The sequence below is a fragment of the Cordyceps fumosorosea genome (assembly GCF_001636725.1).
Source record: "Cordyceps fumosorosea ARSEF 2679 chromosome Unknown scaffold_6, whole genome shotgun sequence".
NCBI lineage: Eukaryota > Fungi > Ascomycota > Sordariomycetes > Hypocreales > Cordycipitaceae > Cordyceps > Cordyceps fumosorosea.
Window position 1 is genome coordinate 692,629 of NW_017387306.1, and position 20,863 is coordinate 713,491.

A 20,863-nucleotide genomic window follows, 5' to 3' on the forward strand; every position below is an offset into this window, starting at 1 on the left:
CCACGTCTTTCTACCTCTTATGTTTACGCGCCCGCCTCTCAGCCTCTCTCTCTTGACTACGGCAGCCGCCGGCACTAGTGTCAGTCAGGCAGCTCCTTATAGGCAATCCAATTCTACTGGCTTCCGTTTCTCGACGGTGTGAAGAAATCCTATTTGTCAATACGGAATATCCTTGACATTCTGAATGCGCCCTCTGGCCTCGGCCTCTCTGCGGCACCAGTCAGGCTGCACTCGACAACCTTCTAATATGGTCAAGGAGCCTAACGCTCTCAGCTCTCAGTGCACAGATATGCTTGATAAACATCAAAGCATCTTCAACATCCCTTCACATGTCGACAACTCCCCAGCTGCGGCTCTGGTATTGGGTGTGACAAACCAGATCTCCATACACCGCGCTGTCTTACATCACTTCTCCACCTCCGGCCTCGTCTTTGCGGCGTCCTTACCACTCAACTTTATAACCTCCTCATCTCAATGCCTTCAAAACTGCTTTCCTCATTTACCAAGCCCTGTTCTCCAGCGAATGAGACGCCTTATCGACCCTGTGGCTTGTCACCGCTAGCGCCAGTTACGTCACGCTGCTCTCCACCGTCACGGTCAGGGACCAATTGTCCAACCAAAAACAGAGCTCATCAACACACTTTTAGATTCGGGCCGTGACTGATCTTCGACGGGTTCTCATTGAGTCCTCAGTAGCTTCGGCACTCTGCTGACGCTGGGAAAATAGTCCACCCTGTACCTGTCGAGGCCACGACAATTGCAGCGCCCATCATTTCGCGCGGAGTTCTGGAATCGTTATCGAGAAAACGTCATGGGCGGCTTCATCAGCTGTCTTTGATCGTGTCTTTCCATTTGGGCATTAACTCGTAAATCATTTGAGCAATCTAGTGTACCATACTGTCCATAATAGGTCGCTTTACAGACGGCTACGCAACATTGCAGTAACCGGAGACATCTCCTCTTCCCCTTCATCTTGACTTCTACTTACACCGGAAACACCTAACGGTTCTGCATCATTGCGCTCCTCATCCGTCTCGGCCCAGCACCTTGCCACGGCGCGCCAGTACCGATCAGCGTCGCCGCGCAATAGTGCGCAGTGGCCCCCGCCGGGAATGGCCTCCCCATCAACGGCGAAGCCCTTGTCGCGCGCCTCCGCCATATGCTGGTGAACAAAGCGCCACGGCACCAGCCGGTCCGAGACCGAGTACAGGTACATGCGACGGGCGCCGCGGCCAAAGATGTTCGGGTCGTGAGCGCCGTGGTATAGGTCCGCGAGAGACCCGCCGCCGGTGCCGGTACCCCGGCCGGGGAGTAGCCCCGCACTCTGCGCACCCAAGAGCGCTGCAATGGTCGGGAAAAGCAATAGACGTCCGACCGTCTGCGCCGCCCACGTGTCGGGTAGCGAGTAAGCCGCCGCCTGGAAGGTCCGCCCCAACGAGCTGTCGCCCGGGCAGCAGTCCATGATGACGGCACCCGTCGCCGTATCGAGGTCGGCGGCGTGCCCGGTGGTTGACAGGGCCTTACGAGCGATGCGCGCCAGCTGGATTGCGGTGTTGAGCCCGCCGTTGGAGAAAATGTGCCACAGTATGGATGATGATGATGAGGAAGACGCACCGGCGCCCAAGACATGCCGCACGATGACGTCGCGGGCAGGCTGCAGCCGTCCATGCATCCGCGCAAAGGGCGTCACAGTGATCTCGGACAGCCGCGCCGTGACGAGCAGCACCGAGGCGTTACGGAACAGCGCCCTGTGGCCGGCCACATAGCGCCCAATATTCTTAGTCGAGGCGCCTCCGAGCCATGTCGACAGGACGATGAGCGAAGGGCCGCGGTAGCTTGGGTCCGCTGCCGGAGTCGACGGCTCGTAGAGGTATACGTCGTCTCCGATGCGTCGCAGCGGCGCGAGCGGTGATAAGACGGGAGAAGGCATGAGAGGAAAACTGTGCCCAGGCTAACGAATGGACAGGAGCAAGAGAGATTTATAAAAAAAAAATAAAATAAAAATTCGCAACAGATCAGGGCGCCGAGCGTTTTTCTTAAATTACGCCCGCAGCCCTCCTCATTGTATGCAATAATCGACCAAGGGCTTGCTTTTATATACCCACGACAACCCGGCGCCACAAGCACAAGCACAAGCACAAACAAGCATCACTCAATCAGCCAGCACCACCACCCCCTCAAACATGGTCTAAGACGGTCTAGGGCCAAGACAAAAGCCAGTTCCAGAAGGAAGCCCGCCAGCGGGAAAGAGGAAATGGGGGCAGGCAGCCGTAGATATTCGTTACACTGTCTCTTCGACCCCCGCTTCTATTCGTTGCCCGTTGCCCTGTGCTGGCTTCCTGCCCGCCAACTGCCTGCCCGTTGGGATCGGTCCATCGAGGGAGGGTCCCCTCGCCAGCTGGCAAAAGTGGCGGCTTTTATACAGCGCCCGCTCATCCACACTAGTTAAGTTATACCGAAGCTGTCCTATCCTATATGTCCCGATCAAGGGACATGGATCTTGATGGCACGCCTGAGAAGTGCGTCGTGTGCCTGTGGTGGTGTGTCGCACGACATTCGAGTTATAGGGTTTAACGGCAGGATGACCACACCATTGCCGTCTTGGCCGTTTCACTCTCGACCTCCCGCACCTCCCAACATATCAAAGGGATAACCAGCAAGGCAACAAGATGCGTTCGTTGGGCTATGAAAAAATATACCTCTGCAGTACGCCCTCCCCCCGCTCTCGCTCTATCTAGGGCGGAGCCGGCTGTGTCGCATTTCCTCGAATCGTACGTCCCGTGCCGCCCGCAATGCAGCACCGCCGCCCACCAGCTAGCTGGCTGGATGATCCTCCCTTGACTACGTGTACACGCTCTCCGTCCACGAATTAACCTGCAGTCCCCTCTCGGCCATTTCGGCGTCTTGCAGAAAGTTCATGGGCATCCACACCAGGTGGCCCTTGATTTCGTCCAATTTGGCTCGCGCGTCTGCCGCCGGCATAAATTGATCGAAGATGTGACCGGCCTTGACGCCCCGCGGTGGCAGGTAACGGTCATAGTCTTCGAATGTTTTGACTGCAAGGGAGAGAGAAGGTGAGTTAGTCGCAGCCGTGTTTTGCCAACTGAAGTGAAACAAGAAACAGGACAAAAAAAAAGAAAACAATAAGGGAACGAAGAACGCCCCGCGTTCGAAATGTTCCGACCCGAAATGTCTTGTTCCAACGGGCTCCGAGATCACATGCGGTGGGGCAAAGAGGTTGCTGTCACTTACTATGATCGTCTGGATCGCAATGAAACAGATGACGAAATATCTCTGTGTTTCGGTCTGCCCGGCCGGTCCAGAGCGTCCAGAGCTCATCTCCCAGCGGGTCCTCGACAAATTTGTAGCTGTCGTCCCCGTCGTAGATGTCGTTTTCCGGCGCGACGTTGGGCGGCTGCGCGTTGATGTCGTCCTCGCCCGCGTCAAAGTTCTGCGGCGGGAGCAGACCCAGGTGTTCGCGCCACAGGTACCGGCGCAGCGTGGCCGCGTGGTAGCCGGCCTCGAACGTCTTACCGTCCATGGTGCTCGGGATACGGCGCGTGTCCTCCATGACGATGCTCAGCTCACTGTCATGGTACCCCAGCTGGCTACGGTCATTGAGGTTGCTGGAGCCGCAGAGCACGACCCGGTCGTCGGCAATGAGGAGCTTGGAGTGAATGTACAGTTCCTCCTGGGTCCAGTTCTGAATCTCCTGCTCCGAATCGCCATCCTCATCCCAAGCCTCCTCCGTCAGGGGGCCTTGGCCAGCCATGGCATGATGCGCAAGCGACGGCAGCTTTGTATCTTTTTCTTTGGGCATTGCTGCTTCGAATTTGCGTTTTGCCTCCATTGCATTTTCGACGATAGCGGCCTTATCCTTGGATTTTTGCTGTTCAAGGGTACCCATGTGCTCATCTCGCTCATTGTGGGCAGGGTCATTGGTCCCGTGGATACCCTCCTTCATGATTTCCTCAGCTTCCGCTCGCTGTACATCCTGATACTTGACACCCGACTTCTTTTCGGCCTCTACGAGAGCCTTTGTTCTATTAAGGCGGTCGTAAGATCTCAAGTTAAAGAAGAAGATGTACTGCTTGGGGTCGACGCCCTGCGCCTTGATCTGCTCGAATATTGAGTGCTCTCCGCGGCAGATGGACTTGTATTGGTAGTCCATAATGGCCCGGGTGCCGGACGCTGCATTTTCGCGAAGGTCGCCAGCAAATCCGGGGATGGCTGGGATTAGGACGATGATACGGAACTTGCGCTCCTCTTTGGCGGCCCTGAGAACAGCATCGACCATTGCTCGACCAATAGTGTTATGGATAGGGCTCTGATGCTCGCCCGTGGCAGTGATGAAGAACTGATTTTCCAGGTAAACGTAATGCTCAGCCTTGCGAATAATCTCGCAGTACGCATTCTGAATCGAGTGCTCAGTCAGAATGCCGCTTGACCAATCAGCGCTGGAGCGAACAATCTGGGCGTGGACTGTGCCTCTTTTTTCAAGGTTCTTTGTGGCGAGAGGCGTCAGGGGATGCTTGACGTAGTCGCCACAGGGATGCTTGGGTCGCTGCACGCCGACCAAGTCCTCGTCCTCACCTTCACGGCCCTCGAGGACAATCCAGTCGTAGCGGTCGTCACGCTTGTACTTGTCGCGCTTGGTAAAATTCCATCGCAGGACAAAGTGCTCGGCAATATCGTACACGCATGGCCCAATGACGCCCATGGCGACGTCGTGCCAGGGCATGCGGCCGTACTCCGCCTTGCTCAGCTCGTTCTGCTGCCAGTCCTCCACCTTCTGGAAATCCATGACGCGGTTGTTATTGAAGTCCTGTCCCGGCCAGATTTCCTCGGTGACGCCCTCCGGGTGGACGTCGGCGAGCGGGTGGTGGCGGGCGTCCCAGCGACCGAAGCAGAGGTCGAGGCCGCCGATGAAGGCGATTGCGTAGTCGATGACGATGAACTTTTCGTGGTGCGCCCAGTACATGGTGGTGTCGGCGACGTTCTCGAAGGGGTTGTGGTCCGGGTGGCGCAGGATGCGGATGTTGCCGTGGCCGGGGCTACCCTCGGGGCAGAGCGCCTGGAGGGCGTGCTTGGTGTGGATGGAGTTGCAGGTCAGGGCGGCCTCGACCTCCTTGTAGACCATGACGAAGATTTTGACGCCGGCCTCGGCCTTGCGCTTGAGGATCTGGTCGAGGCGGAACTCCTGCTTGTAGTGCGGGGGCCGGCGCAGGAAGAGCTCGGGCGAGATCCACCAGTCGGCGAGGTAGATGGACTCGGTGGCCTGCTCGAGGGCGACGGAGACGGCCCAGAAGTAGTCGCGGCCGTCGACGTACCACTTGACGAGGTTCCCGTCGCGCTCGGGGAAGTAGGACTCGAAGCGGTGGGACCCGCAGGCGGCGGTTCGCTTCTCGTCGCAGGCCTGCTCGTGGGCCTCGTCGTGGCGGTGGTTTTTGTTGAACTATATACTGGTCAGCAGAAGTCCATGTTCTTTTTGCGAGGGAATAAGCCTTACGATGTTTCCAATCTTTCCTATTTGGGCTCTGCGTCAAATTAGTCAAAGTTGAACCGCATGTCATGTGGTGATGGGTGACCGCGTGTGCGTACCGTTTGTGGTGGAGGGCTACTTTGACATCCTGGAGCTTTGAATCATGAAGCTTCTCCTTCATGTCGCCCACGAAGCTTTTAAAGATGTTATCGCCCCCAGACTCGGACTTTTCGCCAGATCCCGTCATGTTGGTGGCGGCGGAGGCGTCGATTTGGTAAAAGTCTGTTTACGCGGCCAGCTTTGCGCTTGGGCGCTCTGGAAAGAGGTGATGTCGGTGACGATGGCGGGGTAAAGGCTACACAACGAACCCAGCGTAGGATGGTGCAGACTAGGGAATAGCAAATACTCTGATGTGCCCGGTCGAGATGTAGCTGGGAGAATTGGGACCAAACGACCTGATGACCCCTCAAACTTTAATTGCTGGATTTGGCACAAAACAAAGTGAGGGCAGGTTCGGGGTTACGACGGGGTTGCTTTAAGCTTAGCAGGGAGGTGAGAGGTACATACAGTGGGTTGTACATGCTGTATCTGTACATAGAGTACATACATAGAGTACATACATAGTTTATAGCGGGGTTCTCAGCTGGGCAACGTCACTGCAAAGGAGCTGTGATCGGCAAACGGATATGGACCAGTAATGGCATCATTTTCAGCACCTGTGCGCCTCTCCTCTGGCCAATTAACGGACAGGACGCTGAAAGCCTGGTTTTAATACAGCAGGTTTGGCAGATGACCGGCGGCAAGCCATGCCCAGCTTTTGGCAGCCACAGACGAGCTCTAAATTAAGAACCGCAGCAAGTCTCGTCACTGACGTCATTGTGCACCCCCGCCAATTTATGCGTCGTGATTGATCAATACGCGACACGAGGAGCGGCTGCTTACTTCCTATGTAGTTGCTTGATATGACCATTCAAACTTGTTCATATTTAGAGATTTCCATCTTAATTTGGTTCTGTTTCTTTTTTTTTTTTTTTTTTAAAAAAAAAAAGAGAAAATGGTACTGTTTGATTGCAGCATGATCCAGCTGCAACAGCATTTGTTCTCTGGACCAGGCGGCTAAACCACAATCACTTTTGCCTCTCCTATGTACATCGTCTTTGACCAGGTCTGAAATTTTTCGTCATAGAAATTGCGATACCTCCTGTTTCATGTAGTAAAAAAAAAGAAAAAGGAAGCAAGCTGGCCGCCCATATTTGCTCTCATAGAACAGATCAGCTTTGTCTCTGTACCTCTGAATCGCCCCGCTCCAGACGACCAAATTGCTTGGATAAAACCAAAAGTTTGCGGCAATGCATCTCTGGAAGCCTGATTCAGGAGATAACATTTACATTGTCCCCATGGCTCTCATAAGAGCTCGCCCTGCCCTGTCAACAGGGAGATGCTCTCGTCAGTCCTCATCCTGCCGTCCACATCTCAACGAAAGCCAGCACCTACCATGAACAACAGCGATGTCATTGCCCGACTATGTGCCTGGCCACCTCATAAAATACTTGCGGCAGAAACCATTCGGCGAAGCCCTTTTGCGGTCTCACTGCCTACCAGCCTGCCCATCGCCTCTCCATTTGGGCGCAATAATCACTTGGTGACGCCCATCGATCCTAGCAGCGACAGCACCTCGGAAACGTTGTCGAATCCTCACATCCAAATCTCGTTCGACACGATTCCCAAGACCTCCCATGGCATCGTGTTTGGCTGCGACAGGGACAGCGATGTGGTCCTGCCCGACGCGGCGGGCGTCAGCGCGCACCACTTCAGCCTCAGCCTCGACGACCGGTACCGGCTCGTGGTCCGGGACCTCAACTCGACGGCCGGCACTTTGGTATCCTTCACCGGAAGCGGCAGGCCCTTCTCAAAGACGCTGCGGCGAAGAAACTTTCGCTGGCTGGTCGGGGGCTCCAACCGGATGCCCAGCAGGGACGTCATGATCTACGTGGCCCCGGGCCTGAGCTTCCGCCTCGAGCTGGGAGTAGATCTTGCGCGGAACGAGTACGCGCACAAGGTCGAGAGCTTCCGCCGGGGATCCGGGGCTTCCCAGGCGCTCTTCCAGGCTGTCAACAGGCGCCTCCGCCGACGCTTCACCAACAACGGGGCGGCGTCGCTCAGTCGAGACCCCATCTACAGGGAAGCGCTCTTGGCGGTGGGCGGCTGCGGAACGGCTACGTACGTGTGGGATGTCAGCACGGGGCAGGAGATGGTCGTCAAAGAGCCCACCAATGCTTACGTCCCCGGGAACGACGAGCACCGGTGGAAGGCGGAAGCGGAGAGCATGCAAAGGCTCTGCCATGTAAGATGCCATCCGTGGATAGAATCTTGGTCAGAACACTCGCTAACAGGAAACACAGCAAAACATATTGAAGCTTCTGCGTGCAGAGTTCAGCCCTCGACCGCGGTTGTATCTGGAATACTGCTCCGGCGGGTCGCTCACGGACGTTGCGGACGAGCTGGAGGCGGCCGACATCCTCCAAGTCCTGCAGCAGTCCCTCGCCGGCCTCCAATTCGCCCACGCGGCCGGCATCGTGCACCGCGACCTGAAGCTGGACAACATCCTGGTGGCGTCGCGGCGGCCCCTGCAGGTCAAGATTGCCGACTTTGGGTTCGCCAAGGAGGACGGCCCGCTGCAGTCCGTGTGCGGCACCAAGGCCTTCATGGCGCCCGAGATCTGGGAGGTGCACCGCCTGCGCCCGTACGCGACCGCGTACTACACCAAGGCCGTCGACGTGTGGGCGCTCGGCCTGGTCGTCTACGAACTCCTCTTCGGGCTGCCGCACGGGCACGGGCCGGACGTCTGCGACCGGATCGTCCGCCACCTGCAGGCGCACGCGGCGGTCCATCGCGGGACGATGGCTCAGTTCTTGGCCCGGCACATGCTGCGGCCGCGCGGCGAGGACCGCTCGTCCGCCGCGGCGTGCTATCGGGCGGCGATGGCGCTCCCCGCGAATCCGAGCGACCGCGTCGAGGGGGTTCGGGGAGGGGCGTGCCATCGCATCCACGGCCTAATCGTCGGCGGTTACGCGGCGGCGGGGGAGGCGTCGGGGCTGTCGGTGCTCGGCTCGCTGACCCCGGCGTTGGGAAGCTCCACCGTGTTGGGGCCCGGGCAGTGGGCGGCTGGCGGGGCCGGAAAGCGGACGGCCGGGGACACGGAGAGCCCCGAGCTTGATTCTAAATCGCGCAAACGCCGGGTGGCTGGAGTGCAGCGCCGGAAAAATGTGCCCAAGGGAGATGGCGCGGAGACGCCGACTATTCGGCCATTTGGTTGCGGTGATCCGGTGGCTGCGCTTTGGTCAACATCGATCGAGTCAAGGCTCACAACCACGAAGCAGGCGGAGGACCAAGCCGCCACTCAAAGAAAGTAATTTACGCAGAGTGCATTAATGAAATTGGTACCGGATCGCTTTCAAGACTGGCGGTGGAAGAGTGAGGTGAGCAGCACGTCTCAGCGGAAGCGAGGCATGCGGCTGCTCTAGGATGCAACCAATGGGTAAAGTTGATAAGGTATTCTTTGTTCTGGTACGCTGCCTTTCTTGAGTGTTGGGTGAAATCCGTCCGATCCGTTCCTTAGTGTCAGTGCCAATCTACTCTCCCGACGCCGACTCTCTGGGCTTTTGGGTATTTTTGACAAAGTCGTCTGCTGTTGGCTCGGTCTGCCGTTGCTGCTCGGATTGTCCCGGTGGTTCGGCGTCTGTGGAGTCGTCGGCCCGGGTAACAGGCCGCTATCGGTGGCCGGGCGCGGCGCGGCACGCACCGGACCTCTGCCCTAGGCCGATCTTTCTGGATCAGGCTACTTGGGGGGAAATACGGATCACTTGAATGATCCGAATGCTAATGACGGGGCTTTGGGGGTGGAAGACTCAGAACAGCCTGGCAGCCTTGTTTTTCAAAGCTGGAGCGCAACGGCGGCCGCGTTGTACAACACTGCGCAGACGGACCTCATCAACTCTGGGTCTGGGTGCGCAGGTCGGCAAGTGACCCAAAAATTGAAGGGCTGAAAGTGGACAAGGACAAAAAGGGGGGGCAAAGGAGGAGGGGAACATAAAGGACCCAAGATGCAACGGGGGCCGCGGGCAAGTAAAGGGCTTGTTCTCAGTCAGCTCATCTGTATGTATGGTATTGACTTGGGAGAGGGCGGGCAGTTGCATCCTGGTGGAGACAGCATCCCTGTACAAATCCGTACAGAATTTTCAGAAATCCATCAGGGCAAGCATGCATCTAATAAGCCGGTGGACAGGCGGATAGAGAACTGTCCCGAAACAGCCCTCGGGCGACCGCCGACACGGCCGTCGCTAACGAGGCCGTACCAGCGTGCCGTGCTGGCTGAACACCGCCTCACCCGGCTGCGGATATGATGCAGGGGACTCTCCGAGGGCATCATAGTCTGGTACGTCAAAAAATAGCCCTGGTCGTCGGGTATTTCTCAACGGTAGCGTATTGCTTCGAGCTGTGATAATACGGGACTCATGGTGGTTGCCAACTTGCACAGCGCTGGGCGGCATGAGGCGGGTAGCCGTCTTCCTCCCATCCTGTTACATTCAGCTTCTCGTTTACTCCTTCCAGATTGAGTTGATACCTAAATTAGACAAGCATTTCTGTCATAATTGTTACGACCATGCGTCAGAGCAGCTTCTGTCTTCTGTGCGCTACTTGCATAAAGACCCAGACCGCGCCAACACACACAAACCGCCCGCCATGAGCTACTCAACAACATACTGTCCTGTCTCTTTGTCCATGCCCCCCGGTGCCGTCTTCAGCCCTTCCAATCATCATCGCCGGAAATCTTGACGAATTCGCCAGCACGAACCCAGCCGCGGACGCTCTTCGTGTGATGGGCCCGCATGTCATGGCTCGCCTCTACGCCCACCCGCGCGGCGACAGACAAATGAACACAATGATTGGAAAGTCCTGGCGCGCAGTGCAAAGCCGAGTTGTTCCTTTTAGCCATATTAGGCCATATTAGGCCATATGCTTCACCTTTTGAATTCGAGCACGTAGAGGACATATACGACGACCAGCCCTACATGAAACTCAATCTTGACAATTTAATCAAATCTTCCCTCAGCGTCGCCATTGGCAGAGGCAACTCCTGCGACATACAGATTCCTTCCCTAGCTGCAGAATGCAGCGATCTAAACTGTTGTATTACCTTGGGTAACAAGAATCGCTTGATAGTCAAGGACCTGGGTTCCCGTAATGGCACCCTGTGTGGCATATTCTGGCAAGCGCGACGCCGCATGGTAGAGCTTTGAATGGATCATCGGAGGTGACGACTACATCAACAGAGAAGAAATCATCCTCTACGTGTCAGATGGGTGGTCGTTCCGAATTTTCGTCAATATCCCACTCTTCGCCAACAACCGCCGCTCCTTTGCTGCGCTGGTTGATTCATTTCGCCAGAGACAGCAGGCTGCTGAGAACCCTCAACCCATTGCCCCGCCCCCATCTCCTGCCCCGAGGGAGTTGTATCTAGAAAAGGAGATAGGTGAAGGCTCATTTGGCACTGTCAAGCTCCGCTGGAATGTCAGAACTGGCGAGAAGACGGCCGTGAAGCTGCCCAACAGCACACCTAGAGACTCTGAGCTGCCACAGTGGAAGAGCGAAATCAAGGCCCTGAAGACCCTCGAGCATGTAAGCTGCAAAAATCATGATCGTTGCGTCGGACAACTTTAACTAACTTCTGGCTAGCAGAACATTGTGCCACTTCTCGACTCCGTCGAAGAGCCTGCGCCGAAACTGGTCATGCCGTTCTATCGCCACGGGAGCCTCCGGACTCACATAGCCAAGCTGGAGAGTATCAACCGAGAGGCTAAACAAATCCTGCTTAAGCAGTGTCTTGCGGGCCTCGAGTATGCGCATAAAAAAGGCATCATCCACAGGGATGTCAAACCGGAAAATATCCTGGTGGAGAGCTTGACACCTTTGCACGTACGGCTCGCGGATTTTGGTGAGGCCAAAGACATGTTGTGCTTCTCGCTGAAATCGCGCGTTGGAACTGGCCATCTACAACGCTCCAGAGGTCCACGATGCTGAAAGTCAGCAAGACTTTCGCTACACGCAACACCCAAGTGTGATGTATGGTCCGTCGGGACCGTGATACAGGTACGCGTCCCTCCCGTCTCGGGTGCCCCGCAGCAGACTCGCTCCAAGCAACCCACCCCTCTTCCTTTGGTCCCCTCTTCCCCTGTTCCCCTCTTCCCCTCCCTCACAATTCAACCAACCAGGGCAACAAGACCAGTGCAGCATCCATCCATCCCCCCCTTTGTCACAGCAATTCCGCCAAACTACACCGCCGCCGTCGTTTATCAATCTGTCCTCTGACATCTAACCCAGCCTTCTTACACCTTCCTATTGGCTTTCCTTTGATCTACAGCAACTGAATCAACTGCCATTCACCCCAGAAACCATGTCCGCTCCCGTCATCCCTCCTGGTGGCACCATTGTGTCGTCCTTCAAGAAGTCTTTCGTCGATGTCTCCATTGACGAGGCCAATGGCCGTGCCGTCGCCACCAGCGAGTTCCTCGAGGCCGCCGAGTCGCTAACCACCATCTTTGGTGAGTACAATATTAACCGCCCTTCCCTTAACCGCCGCAAAACCGGCAGACCGTGCCTAACTTGCCGTCCACGATAGATGCTATGGGGTCCGTCGCCTTCTCCCCTGTCAAGAACGACATGCTCGGCAACATCAAGGTACGACTTCCCCCATGTAACGCGCATGGAAGATACAAGACGAAAGTCTAACGGCACCGCAATTCAGAAAATCCGCGATCGCCAGCTCGCCTCCCCCATCGAGTCCGAGAACATCCAGGACCTCTGCCGCAACGAACTCAAGACCAAAAAGCACACCGCCACCGAGGGTCTCCTCTGGCTTGTCCGGTACGCCGAACCCATCTCTCAGAAGTTTACAATTGCATAAAACAAAGAGCCCGAAAGCTTGCTTACACCCTTCTCTAGTGGTCTCGAGTTCACCTGCCTGGCCCTGACCGCCAACACGGCCAAGCCCGAAGAGGAGCTTGCCGACTCGTTCCGCGCCGCCTACGGCAGCACCCTCAAGCCTCACCACAGCTTCCTCGTCAAGCCCATCTTCAGTGCCGCCATGAGCGCCTGCCCCTACCGCAAAGACTTCTACGCCAAGCTCGGCGACGACAACTCCAAGGTCACCAGCGATCTCCAGGTCTACCTCACTGCTCTCGCCAAGATTGTCGGCATTCTCAAGCAGTTCCTCGACAGCAAGGAGGCCAAGTGGTGAAGATAAAAAGGACATTTAGCATAAGAATATACACGCCATTTTCCATCTCAAGAAGCGAGACAAAAATTAGCCGGGACCATGCCGTGCCTCGCCTCGCGTGGGTCATTTACGCTCTGAGCAACCCCGCGTAGATTCCACGACGGCTCTAAGCAATCGTGGCTACTCGAGCGACTGACCAACAAAACAGGACCGACCCCAAAGCTTGAAGAGGAAATTGATTGGATGCTGCCCATCCCAGCACTCTTTACCGATGACTTTTTAAAAGGGCTGCAGAAACGGTGGCCCTGGTGCAGGTCCAGGACCCGCCATGGCATCGACCACCCTGAATTACCATCCGCAAAGCGAAGTGATATCGAATCAGCATCAAACTGCGCCTGAACATGACCCGCCAGTGAGTAGCAAGCACGCCTTTGTGTCCATCTATGCGTGCCATGCCCTTCCTCGCAGCTGCGGCTGGCGGTCGCATATACTGGCTGTCGCACCGCCGTTGCGGCCGGCGTTTGGAGCGAGGGTCTCAAGCACAGGCAGTTGGGTTCCTCGTAGGTCTTGACCTGATGAAAGCCACTTCGATACTGGCCAACTACTCGCTGGGCGCCGTTGGCATAATAAAATATCAAGCTACGCAGCGCGCCGCTTGTAGACTCTTCAGCTATATCTAGACGAACAACATCGTCAAGAGGAGTGTAAGACGTTAGCCTGAAAGGCTCAGGGTGTGCGAATGCAATTTCCCTTGGGAACCTTCCGACCTTGTCAGAAAATTGAAATTCTGATACGGAATTCGAGCTATACACCCCAACACATGATACAAAAGGGGCCTGTAGACTTGTAAAAAGAATTTCCGGCTCTTCGCCAAGCTGTATGCATGGACTATTGATTGGCATGAGATATCCGATAAAGACTGTTCCGGCCAGCCTTGTGTGCACCTGGCGTGGACCAGTCAGCAAAAGGCAACGGCTGGCGAATGCCTTGCTTGACACTTACCATCATGCCTGGTCGTTGATTACGCTGCATCCGACCATCTGTGTCGAAGCTAATGGACAATATCTTGTCTCCTGGCGGTAGTGGCAGATGAACCCAGGCAAGGTTTGAGAACTGCTCCATCGGGGTTCCTCCAACCTCCCTTCATGACCTCCGTGTCGCATGGAAACTGTGCGATGGATGCTTTGGACTATGGGCATGGATATGCGCGAGAAAGCTGCTATGGAAGATGAATGTTGTGCCTGTGGCACCCTCTAGATAGGCGGTTTGGAATCTATTAGCAGGCTCCGGCTGCCCGCAAATACGAGCCAACGGAGCGAGTGAGAAAGGTTATCATGAAGGCTCGCGGGATGGAGCGGCCTTGGGGGAGAGCATGGCATATCCCAAGTCGTGAAACCCGGATGGCACTCAGGTATGTAAAGGCGCGCCCGGCCATGCTTTATAAGGAGATGAGCCTGTGGGCGCAGTGCAAGTTCAAATCAGGCCACTGACCTTGAAAACAACCTGAACATATTGCAACTCTTCTGCCTCGACAGCTATATACTCATAGTAATATGCCAGGTAACTCGGCTGTATTGAGGATGACTTTTCGATGCGTTCGATTCGATGATTCCCTGGGAGTCGATCGTGAAACGCGTCAACAGATTTGCCTCGGGAGGAGGGCCAAGCGATTCTGGAGATTTGTCACCACGTTTGCACGATACAATGCCGAGCGCTGGTATCGAAGCACAGCCGTCTAGGTTACGTTCATGGCACTCAAAAGCAACCGTAGCTGCGCGTGCAGCCCTCCATAGCAGGGCGTCTCTCGAAAAGTCGAAAATGCTACTGACAATCTCACAGGGAAAACGCGTTGCACGCAAGGAGGGGCGCGCGGAGTGAGATGCAGATGGCAAACGGCGACCTGCACCAACCGAGCCAGCCCGGTCAGTCCAAGCCTTGGATGGGTGGCAATGACATGTCCATCCATGACCGCTGGCTGTACAGTAGTTAAGCAGAGTTACACGAGCCAACTAGGCCGACAAATCCACGTACCCGGATGAGGGGTTTGCTCGTCTGCGCGGAAACGAGGGAGGGCACAACCCGGAACTCATTCCGGCATGGAGAATTCCTGCTACTATCGCTACCCGGTAGCCCGGGACAAGGCGCCTCTCTCCCTCGTTCGCCAACTGCTGGCAATCGCGTACGTACAGCAAATGGACGACAGCACAGCTTGGACTTGTTCATCCTGATGATCGGCCCTGATGATAACAATTAGCGTAACCGTTGGGCCAGCCACGTTCCCTTCTAGGCAAGGAGAGCGGCGACTTGATTGCATTCAGCATGGCGCGCTTGCGTTGGTGCTTGCGTGGGCCGGCCAGCTGAGGCTGCTCGTCGGATTCAATCGTATTGGCACTTCTTGGGCTGAATTGCAGTCTGTATAAACCTTGCTGCTTTGCTGCTTTTTAGAATAGAGTCAACCAGTCGTCAGGGACAAGTCAACGTGCAGCATCACACCACCCTACTACCTCCAAGACAAGGAGCACAGGGCCGCGCCACTTACAGCATTTATACCGACAAGCACCAACTTGAAAATCGCAAGGTACAGACCACCTTATTTGTTTGCCTTTTTTTTTTTTTTTTATACAGAAGAAACAGAAACCCCAATGAGCAACCCTTTTCGTATCGTCATTGTCGGCGCTGGGCCGGCCGGTCTCTCCGCCGCCATCGCCATCGCCCAGCATCCCTCGTCGTCGGCGCCGTCCCGCTCCGTCCACATCACCGTGCTGGAGCTGCGGCCCGGCGTGCAGACCATCGGAGGCGCTGTCAACATGACCCCGCTCGCCCTGCACTACCTCGACGCCCTCGGCGGTGCCGGTGCCCGCCTGCGACCCCGCGGCCACGCCGCCAGCGCCATCGAGCTCGTCGCCCACCGCACCGGCCGCCTGCTCGCCACCCTGTGGCCGGGCGTCGACGCCCTCCGCGTGCGCCGCCAGGACGTCGTCGAGGCCCTGACCGAGGCCGCCGTCGCGCTCGGCGACTCCAACGAGGACCCCGATGCGCTGCGGATCGTGTACGGTGCCCGCGTCGAGGACCTAGCGGAGCTCGACAACGGCGGCGTGCGCGTCACCTACACGCGGGAAGATGACAAGGCCCGCGCCGCAGCCGAGACCATCGAGGCCGACCTCGTCCTCGGCTGCGACGGCATCCACTCAATCGTCCGCCGGCGGCTCGTCGAGCCCGACCGCCCCGAGACGTACACGGGCAAGTGCGTCGCCTACGGCTTCCTCCCTGCGACCGCCGCCGACGCCGCCCGCTGGACCCGCGCCGGCGGCCAGCCGCTCGTGCGCCACACCACACTCGTGCAGCACGGCGCCGAGTCGCTCCTCCTCGCGCGCCACCAGCCAGCCGGTGACGACGAGACGACCTCCTCGGAGAGCAGCTTGTACGTCGCCGTCGTGATGCCCGTCCCGCCAGACGAGGCCGGGGACCGCCGCGAGGGCCGGGCGGTCCGCGACAAGGACGAGCTGCGTCGCGCCATCGCCGACCGGTTCGCCGGCGGCGCCATCGACTGCCTCGGGGAGGTCCTGGCGCGCTGCGACGACTGGTTCTTCTACCCGGTGCGCATGCTACCCGATGGCGGCGCGTGGTCCGAGGGCCACGTTCTCCTCCTCGGCGACGCCGCCCACGCCGTGAGTTTTTTTCTTGGGTCCCTTTCCCTCAAGCGACGCCGAGCTCGACTGACCCGCCCCTTTGCTTTCGCTAGATGCCGCCGCAGGGGGAGAGCACCGGCGTCGCCATCGAGGACGGCGTGCTGGTCGCGCACGTGCTGTCACGGCGGGGCGACGGCCGCGACGTGTCGCGGATGATCGCCGATTACGAGGCGCTGCGCCGCGCCGACGTCGCAGCGCTGCACCGGACGTCGATGGCGCGGTGGAACGGCGGCGGCGGCGGCGGCGGCTGGCTCGGGCGCGTGGTCATGGAGTGGATGGCGTGGGTGGTCGTGTCGTACCTCAACTGGACCAGCGACCACTTTGCGCGGGACGTGCGGAACCTGCCTCTGCCGGAGTGAACGGGGCGGTCTGAGGGGAGGGGAGTTAGCTGCTTGTCTTGCTTTCGTTTGGTTCTCTGCAGAGCGATCCTGGCGTTGTGTTCTGGCATGCTCGTTTTGTAAAAGAGAAATCTCTTGGTACTATTAAATTTGGAAACGCAAATTATTCCCGCCCCAAAGCCCCTATTAATGCAAAAGTTCTATGTATATGCTGCATGATGCCCCGGACAACCCGTATATGTACATGTAGAAAAAAAGCCGAAACGCCTTGCTCATATATAGGAAATCAGAACCCCCGGAATGCAAGTAAGGAAGAAACAAAAAAAGATTGGCGTTTCCCCGAGACTGGCTACTCGGCAGAACGAGAACGCTTGAAATAAGCCGAGGGACGCAGGCGAAGCCGCTTCGTGGGCAGCGAGAGCATCGAATCGTTGTCCGTGTCGTGAAACTGCCCCAGCCAGCTTGCCATGGCCAGGGTCGCCTCCGTGTACTCGGCGGCAACGCTCTCCTTGACCGCCGCGAGCGGCAGGGGCTTGTCCCAGGCGTGCTTCTCCTGGCTGACGACGCGGAGGGTCAACGTCTTGTCCGGGCACGCGCGGACGCGCTTCGCGAAGCGCAGGCCCTCCTGGAGCAGCATGTCGTACTCGCAGAGGCAGAGGTGCACGGGGGGCAGCTTGGCGAGGGTGGCGTCGTCGACGAGGCCCGGGGAGAGGCGCCAGTCGTCGCACTGCTTGCGGGGGATCTCGGGGTACACGTAGGAGGCGTCGATGAGGTCGGTCAGGCCGGGCGAGAGCGTGAGGTCCGGGCGGTGGCAGGTGCTGCGCTTCTCGGGCCGCGTGAAGGTCCAGTCGAGCACGGGGTAGAAGAGGGCGAGGCCGGCAATGGCGGGGACGGGCTGCGGCAGCTCGTAGTCCCAGCGCTGCGGCTCCTGCAGGACGACCCAGCTGCTGAGAGCGTTGGAGGCGCCGGCGGAGAAGCCCGAGAGGACGATGCGGTTCGGGTCGAAGCCGAACTCGTCGGCGCGCGCGGCGATCTGCAGGATGGCGTCGACGCAGTCCTCGATGGGGGTGGGGAAGGGGTGGGCGGGCGCGAGCCGGTAGTTGACGGAGAAGACGACGGCGTCCATGGAGGTCATGACGGCGGCGGCCCAGCGGCTGTCGTCGGTGCCGGCGCCGAGGATCCAGCCGCCGCCGTGGAAGTTGATGACGGCGGCGCGGGGGCCGAGCGCGATGCGCGGCGGCGGCATCCACACGTCGACCTTGATCTTGTCCTTGCCCGGAAAGGCGGCGGAGAGCGTGGAGTCGAGCCAGAGGCACTGGGAGGGCACGGGCGGCGCGGGCACGGTGCGGTTGGAGAGGCTAAAGGCCATGCCGGCGGCAGAGCGGATGGCGTGCGCCCGCATGGAAACGTACCATCGGGAGCTGTTGGCGAAAGGGTTGATGTAGTCGACCCTGTCGGCCTCGACGACGTCGGGGATCTTCTCCAAGTGCTCATACGAGTTGTTGGCGGAACTGAGTTGGACGGTGGTGGGCTCGATGATGGTTGGTATTTGGTCATGCACGGCCTGGGTGGCCTTTCCGCCCTTGTTGTTTGGTTTGGACTCGATGAGGACGGCGTTTGGGTCCGGAGCGTCACCGGCGACGGTGGTTGTGGGTAGAAAGGGCATAGCAGGTACAATGTCGGTATTTGTCGTTGGGCTCGCCAGGGGAAGCGCAGGGGGGCGCAGGGGGGTGAGGGAGAAATCGTGCGAGTGCAGCAGCAGAGATGCTACAGGGCAGAATCGTTGATGAAAGAATGACTGTGACAAGTGAAGTGTGACGAATTGTAGAAGTTGGGAAGGAATTGGGGTGTTGGCGGAGGGAGTTTGCCGTCAATGCATCGTACTCGTAACCAACCAAGCCTTGGTCTGAACGTGGCTGTGGTACGAGTGTGGACGGCCGGGCAGATCTGCTAGTGGAGTGGTGTTGTGGCGTGAGGCTGAGCGTAGATTACGTCTGCAGGAAACGGAAACAGTCGCAGCGAATCTAGCAGACCGTGCGCTGGGTTCGGATTGGTTTGCAATTGATTGATGTAAGTTGATGATGGTGATAGCCGTTGAGAATTGCGAAACTAGCCGGCCTCTCAGGAATGTGAATAAATCGTGTTGCCCGCCGCATTCGACAAGGAAGCTGCTGAATCAACTGTGCTAGGTAATAATACCTAAGACTCGAGACTTCCCAGCGTCCCAACCCACTTGCCAGAGAGAGGTGTGGCTCAGCCAGCCATATGTGGCGTATTCGGATAAGACTGGTTGACGTCATCACTGACCATGATGAAAAACTTGACGGGTAGCATCTTGCTGCTTGATTGCTTACCGTCAAGTTCCGTTGGACCTGACGATCGAATCTATTGTTGGATCGTGTTTTGGAGGTATTGGGCACGACGTTGACTGTGTCATACAAGAAGTCATAAGCGCTCGCCCACACCCTAACGTCGACGATGACGGTGCTTGTGCCAGCGCCAGCCCAACCCCGCGGTTGTCGTCTGCCACACACATTTTGATATTGCAGGTGAAAGATGCAACAATGATAAACTGGCTTCCAAACGGCGGGCCACGATGGTTTAAAGGTGGAACGATGTTGGCCTAATACTCTGATGCCCAATACGCAGCAGGACCCCCAGACACCCCGACTGCCCGACACCCCGACGATGCCGTCACCTACATGGATGCTAGCCCGGTTGTTTTGAGTCACGATAGGTCATGCGCGTTGGTGAGAGATACGCGTAAAAATACACGCCGTTTGGTGCAGCCAGGAGACTGGCTTGTTCACGTTGACGAAGGATAGTCTCGTGCTGGACGTTCGGCAGCTTCGGGCGCTAGAAGGAAGCCGACTGTACTTTGACAGACGTCGATGCTGATACCCCCGTACTTGATTAATTTGCCCGGTATAAAGGACACATTTTATTTATTTTTTTCTTTTTAAGATAGTTCATGTTTGTCAATTTAGTTACTTGGATTTTTGTCGTCGAAATCTGCAGGCAGGTCTCCCGGTAATCAAGTGGTAAGCAGCCCTAGGACACTAGCGTCGAGGTACCAATTCTTGTGCGATTGTGCTTGGTCATTGGTTACCTAGGCAGCCCTACAGACAAGCTTTTGGCGTATCGTTGGTACCAGTTTATCCTACCTAAGCTTAATGCCAAGGGGATTTTTCGGGTGGTGACTTCTTCGGTACGTGGCGAAAGGCAGCTTGTGCGCTGTGGTGGCCATCCGGGAGTCCCGGAAGCTGCCGCTGTACATAATGCCGAGCGCTGAAGACGTCGGACAAGTGCCCCGGCGCACCACTATTACCGGGCTGGCAGAAGAAGCACAAGCCCGCCAATTAGGACCCGTCTCCGATGCTCTGGAATATTTCGCATCGGCCTATCCGTACCTGCCTTACTGTTAGTTAGTCTGCTATCGAAAAAAAAGCTCGTGACGAAGAAAGGAAGAAAAAAGAAAAGTCCGCCGTCCGTCCGTTCCGTCATCTCTTCCTCCCCCACCCACGATCCGCTAGCCGGCCAGCGAGCATTCTCGACCTCGTTAATAAAAGCTTGTGTGAACCCCTCTTTCCCTTCTCCTTCCTCCTCCTCCTTGTCAATTCCGTCCTGTCACCCGGCTCTTTGACTGCTTCATCTCCTCTTTCGATCGCATCGACTATACGTACCTCGCATTAATTATACGAATACTACATACATTAATAGTGTCAAGACCAAGGCCATCTCCGTTTTTCTCGGCCGGACCCTCTGCTCCTTCTACCCCGCCAACCCGCCACCCGTCAGTCACTGTGAAACGGCACCTACCTATTATTTTGCTCTGCCAAGCGACATTATTACATCAACGATCTGCGACAGCGCCAACGCCGCCGCCCCCCAACGCCGCCTCAAACCTGTTGCTCTACCAAGCTACCAAATCTCCAAAAATACATCTTGCCCGCCATTGTTCGTCTTACGTCGTGCCTGAGATTGCCCATTATCTCGCTATAGGGCCCTAGCTCCCGTCCTCTTCTTTTCTCCTCCCGCTTTCTCTCAGATTCCCTCCCTCTCTTCAACATCACCCCCC

General features: G+C 57.2%; 6 protein-coding genes across 6 annotated transcripts; 3 read left to right on the top strand and 3 right to left on the bottom strand.

Annotated features, from left to right (window-relative positions):
• Positions 1-884: 884 nt before the first annotated feature.
• ISF_03378 (hypothetical protein) lies at positions 885-1,930 on the bottom strand (the record flags this gene model as incomplete). Its single annotated transcript, XM_018846984.1, has 2 exons — positions 885-926; positions 989-1,930. 2 exons carry the CDS (start codon positions 1,928-1,930, stop codon positions 885-887), a joined length of 984 nt encoding a protein of 327 aa, XP_018705873.1.
• A 911-nt stretch (positions 1,931-2,841) lies between these two features.
• ISF_03379 (Phospholipase D) lies at positions 2,842-5,729 on the bottom strand (the record flags this gene model as incomplete). Its single annotated transcript, XM_018846985.1, has 4 exons — positions 2,842-3,056; positions 3,253-5,455; positions 5,510-5,537; positions 5,602-5,729. 4 exons carry the CDS (start codon positions 5,727-5,729, stop codon positions 2,842-2,844), a joined length of 2,574 nt encoding a protein of 857 aa, XP_018705874.1.
• Positions 5,730-6,977: 1,248 nt separating this feature from the next.
• On the top strand, positions 6,978-8,895 carry ISF_03380 (protein kinase; the record flags this gene model as incomplete). Its single annotated transcript, XM_018846986.1, has 2 exons — positions 6,978-7,826; positions 7,885-8,895. 2 exons carry the CDS (start codon positions 6,978-6,980, stop codon positions 8,893-8,895), a joined length of 1,860 nt encoding a protein of 619 aa, XP_018705875.1.
• A 3,041-nt stretch (positions 8,896-11,936) lies between these two features.
• On the top strand, positions 11,937-12,779 carry ISF_03381 (het-c; the record flags this gene model as incomplete). The annotated part of the gene is made up of 4 exons (XM_018846987.1): positions 11,937-12,084; positions 12,162-12,220; positions 12,288-12,406; positions 12,485-12,779. The coding sequence occupies 4 exons, from the start codon at positions 11,937-11,939 to the stop codon at positions 12,777-12,779; spliced, it is 621 nt and encodes a 206-aa protein (XP_018705876.1).
• Positions 12,780-15,400: 2,621 nt separating this feature from the next.
• On the top strand, positions 15,401-16,806 carry ISF_03382 (salicylate hydroxylase; the record flags this gene model as incomplete). Its single annotated transcript, XM_018846988.1, has 2 exons — positions 15,401-16,426; positions 16,501-16,806. The coding sequence occupies 2 exons, from the start codon at positions 15,401-15,403 to the stop codon at positions 16,804-16,806; spliced, it is 1,332 nt and encodes a 443-aa protein (XP_018705877.1).
• Positions 16,807-17,134: 328 nt separating this feature from the next.
• On the bottom strand, positions 17,135-18,451 carry ISF_03383 (Alpha/beta hydrolase fold-3; the record flags this gene model as incomplete). The annotated part of the gene is made up of 1 exon (XM_018846989.1): positions 17,135-18,451. The coding sequence occupies one exon, from the start codon at positions 18,449-18,451 to the stop codon at positions 17,135-17,137; it is 1,317 nt and encodes a 438-aa protein (XP_018705878.1).
• Between the last annotated feature and the right edge of the window lie 2,412 nt (positions 18,452-20,863).